This window comes from Sphaeroforma arctica (assembly GCF_001186125.1).
Source record: "Sphaeroforma arctica JP610 unplaced genomic scaffold supercont1.480, whole genome shotgun sequence".
NCBI classification, from domain to species: domain Eukaryota; class Ichthyosporea; order Ichthyophonida; genus Sphaeroforma; species Sphaeroforma arctica.
The window spans coordinates 13,416-18,339 of record NW_014040078.1 but is presented as its reverse complement, the minus strand read 5'-3'; the positions used below and the strand labels follow the sequence as shown (position 1 = coordinate 18,339).

The 4,924-nt window shown below is 37.6% G+C and overlaps 1 protein-coding gene across 1 annotated transcript; it reads right to left on the bottom strand.

Moving 5' to 3' along the window:
- Positions 1 to 1,484: 1,484 nt before the first annotated feature.
- On the bottom strand, positions 1,485 to 2,859 carry SARC_06624 (hypothetical protein; the record flags this gene model as incomplete). Its single annotated transcript, XM_014299457.1, has 4 exons — positions 1,485 to 2,405; positions 2,515 to 2,556; positions 2,677 to 2,759; positions 2,789 to 2,859. The coding sequence occupies 4 exons, from the start codon at positions 2,857 to 2,859 to the stop codon at positions 1,888 to 1,890; spliced, it is 714 nt and encodes a 237-aa protein (XP_014154932.1). The 3' UTR covers positions 1,485 to 1,887.
- Positions 2,860 to 4,924: the final 2,065 nt, after the last annotated feature.

Sequence of the window (4,924 nt, the reverse complement as noted above, 5' to 3'; positions counted from 1 at the left end):
ATAGTACTATATATATATATATATATATATATATATATATATAAAATATAAAATTTTATATATATATACATATATATGTATATATGGATATAAGTATATATATGTGCGAATGGATAAATTATGCATGTATTATGTATGTATGTTATGTATGTGGGTGTATTATGTATGTTTTATGTACGAACGTAGATGTACGCGTCTGAATATATGGTCCCTTTTACTATATATGCCTTTTTTATCTCATACATTCTCCAAACAAGCAAACAAACGCAACCATCCACTTCTGCTCTATCACTCAATCGCGCGTGTGCATATTGAATATACACACAGTGTTGTGAAGGGTTCCGTTGAATCCAGGAGGTCCGTTGAATCGATAAGAAAATAGTAGAGTATTCGAAAACGACACTCAAATACAGATAATGACTAAATATAAATTATTAATTATAGACACCGATTTCACGGCCTTCTGGATTAGGGTCGCGTGCAGAAATCAGGTTTCGTCGTAGTGGAAATCGTAAATTTAGCAGAGACTCTATCCAGAGGGCCGTGTCGATTTAAAATAAGTACACGTGATGGTATCCTAGATTTGTTTGTAATAGGCAAGTAACAAAATAAAGATATATGGCAAAACGTGCTGCTTGTAGATTTTTTTATTTTATTTCGTTTCTACTGAGAGGCCCCGGAGGCGGAGGGTCACGAAGTTTTTTAGATTAAAAATATGTACAAAGTCAAAACAAAAGTGATCGCTGATCACAACAAGTGATATTAAATATATAAGGCGATCCTCCTCCTCCAGCTCAAAATCGACCGATCGCACCATAGCCCTCTAAATAAAGTCTAAAGTCTAAATTGAACAATCGCACCGACGTCAGAATTCTTCGCTGATTCAAAATACTTGATCCAATGTACATTTATTTTTGCGATTTCCATTGGTTATTAGATTTTGACCCACAAGAGCGACCTGAAAAGTGAAAACTAAAGTCAATTTTTATGTAGTGGAACTCATTTCGTATATATATATTTTTATAACAAACAAAATACTTTATAGCAATTATTATATTTATAATTTTAGGAGGCTATGTGTGTATTTACTATTTATGGATAGTAAATATCTGCTAAATGTACAACCGCAGTACAACAGTAGTAAGACCAATGGAATGAGAGGATCAGGGGCCAGGGTCGATTCTATTGGGATTTTCTGAAATGTTTTGATTTTGTAAAAACCACGAGACTTAGAAAATTTCTGATATTTTGCACACAAATTTACAAATACAAAAACATACGTGAGTGTACACATATACACAGAAACTACCGGATTTTGCCACGTCAAGCACGCGTTATAAATAAATTTCTTTCAGATGATATAACTTTTAATGCTGTTTTCTTGATATATATATATATGTCGAAGTTCGCAATGGCGAGATGGCGTGCATCTAAAACCGAGAAATTTTGGGGGGAAACGTATCACATTATATATATATAAATCAGGCTTATTTTATTGAATCTCTGCCATATCTTTATCAGGGCGACATGCTCTGCATATCGCTGTGACCGATAAAGCTGCCACATACGCGTCCTGAATTTTCTCTACAGCTATTTGAGCGCTATTTCAAGCTTCAACAGGGAATTTACTGACCACTTCTGCCCATCGATCTTCCCCGAACCACTACAACGGCTATGAGAGCCATACCATATGTACAACCATTGTAACTTAACTCCTTTAAAATAAATAAAATTATCCCTATCACCTCTGGCGATCAGCTTCTCCATAGTCCTCCAAAAGCATAGGCGCAAACTATTAGTGCAATTCACTCTACCTCGCTCACTACCAGTAAAGAAGCGGGCAGGTTTGCTCCCATAAAGTCCCGCGTCATACTTCTGCCATAGTTGCTACAGAGTTCTGATTCTTTTTTTAAGATAGGCTTCGCGAGAATCGTGGGGCTCATGCATGTCATTGTGCTGTATGTTGCTACCTGCTTCATTCTGTGCGTTTGCTGGGCGAGCGTTTCCTGCGGCAATATTGTTATGCTGGAAATTCGTACCGGCTTGTACTCGAAGTCGTAGTCTATTAGATTCATCCAAAATATCCTGCCTTAGCTTTCTGTGATTGTTCTTGAACACATTGTGATGCTGATCGATATTCATTTCCATATCCTCGATCATACGCTTAAAGTGGATAATAACCCCGCCTAAAGTTATAATCTGATTCTGCATATCGTGCAGGTTGAGATTGATAGGATTAACATTGTTAAACTTCTGATCAGCATCTTCAACTTCTTGGACTCTGAAGCCATCATCTCCAGCACGAATCACAACTGCAGGTCGTCGCCAAATTACCAACATCTTATTCTCATCACTTATAACCGGAAACAAATGTCTTACCACATCGTCACAATATTTGTGATACTCTACTGGTATTAAAAGGGACTCAGTTATACCTGTACATACCGAGATACAGTGCAACAATAGAAAGTATTATTTTGTGCTGGATATGAAAGCCAGGTAGGTCCTACACACCTGGTATAACCAACTTTAAGTCCTCATCGTTAAGATTGAAGTCTGCAGTATAAGACAAATAATGATAGTAAATACTTTTAATTTCAATATAAACATATTTACGAATAAGTGTGTCATATATAGATACACATAGTTTATTCATAACACTGATCAAAAGCTTACCTGAGTAGATCCTATAGTTGGAAGAACCTCGGGGTCCACATAAGGCCTCAGATACTTTAGCATCAGGATAAGGCATCAAAGAGCTGGAGTATCTATCGACCTGACGAGAAACCATTTTTCTGGTTCTGGCCCATCTGCCTCTACCTTCTGCATCATCTTTTGAGCGTCCACGTCTGTGAGCATATGTGCACGAGCACTTTCTGAGACTATCCATGCCAATTCCGTCGACTTCACCCTTAGCCACAAAGTTGTCTGGCCGTACAATTTAAGCAATCGCTCTCCTAGCCACATCTGGATTTTAATTTGTCATCCCGACCCACAGTCCCATTCAGAGTGCACATATATCCCAAATCCAACTGATCAATATTCGATGGTATTTTCCCTTGGTCAGGCCACTATTAAAATACTATGTAATAGGGGAGAAATACCGCCAGAAATCCATAGTATCTGACCGAAGGCTCATTTGTCAGCCAATGAGATAGTAGGCTACAGTCTAGAATCTCAGACAACTGTCCAGAGCAACAGGTACCGGTGTTAGAGTACAACGTTGTACAACCGACACAATATTTATGTATCAATAATAAATATTGGTTTGTTTTTGTTTGTATACATGTTTTTAAAAACAAATTATTAAAAAACATATCCAAAAAAAGGGTTTTACATCCATTTTTTTATTAAACGAACCGTATGTAGGATGAACTCACATGAGAGTTGAGACAATGAAGTGACTCAGGGCCCAGTCTGAGGCCTGCCCAGCTGCCCTGAGTCTGACTGCCTGAGCCCTGAGAGGCTGAGAGCCTGGCCCTGAGACCCTGGGGCCCTAGGCCTGGGTCGGAGCCTGAGCCCTGACTCATCTGAGGCCTAAGCCTTCTCTTTCTCTGACTCTGGAGTTTGACGCGTCTCTGAGACTGAGTGTAAATATATAGTACATTTATTTATATATAAAAATACGTAGTTACATTCTGTCTGTGAGCCTGTGACCCACTGACCCTGGGGCCTGGGCCTGGTGGTGTGAGGAGAGGATTCTCTATCGCTCTACATACTTTCTAGAGTAGGAATTATGAATCATGGATCGGTATTTGCTCTCAGATTGGTGAGCTTGTACTTTTTAAATAGGTTGGCCGATAACGATCTGTGATTGGGTGCAGTATAACAGAGTGTTAGGAAAAGCCTTGAAGCTACATTTTCGAGTAACACATAACTAATAAATATATATTTATTTATTACATATAACAGAACTGAGCCCTGAGCGGCTGAGCCTTGAGTCCTTGACTCCTTGAGTCTTAAGGTCAAACAGGCCACAAGCTCAGGCAAATAAGTATAACAACACTTTAACTTGGAACTTTGAGTTTGACTCCAATAACTCTCGAAGTCGAAAGTTCAAACTTCAAGTAATAAAACAAAACAATCAATGTGTGCAGCGACATATAGTCCTCTATTGCTGTAGTATGTTGATGTATCACACGACATATACTATTAATATCGCCACCTTTCAGCATTTCGAAGCTTGTACTAGTGGCCTGCTCCACAACAAATAAATTAGATAATGTTTTTGATGTTGCGCTTACGTGCTGTCCTATTAGCCTGCTTCATAACAGTTAACCTATTGTCGAGTACTGACTCAACCAGCATCGAACGGAGACAGCACGAAGATTTGAATAGAGGTAAGATTTAATAAATATTTCTATCTGTGTATTGTTGAAATATTTTATTGTCCGGCAGCTATTTGATATATTTTTCTGACTCTGTATTGTTGAAATATTTTATTGTCCCGCAGCTATCACGCATGAGATTGTTGGAACACATACCGAAGAGTATACGATATTCATTTCAAATCAACAAATACTACTGTGCATTTGTAGGAAATGTGTTCCAAAAAGTACGAGGCAAAGTGATAGCGTTCCAACACAGCGACAATTCTTTCTCCTTTTAATAGCAAATCATATCAAACAATTATTCAATATATTCTATCTGCATAGTCTCGACATATCCGAACAGAAAAAAACATACACACTCGTGTTTCACACACACACACACATACACAAACACACACACACACACACAAACACACACAAGAAAAACACACACACACACACATACACTATATATTTATACGTTTAAGTATATGTATATGTATATGTATGTGTATGTATATATATGTGTGTATATGTATATGTATGTGTATAATTATATGTATTTGTATATGTATATGTATATGTATATGTATATGTACATGTACATGTACTTA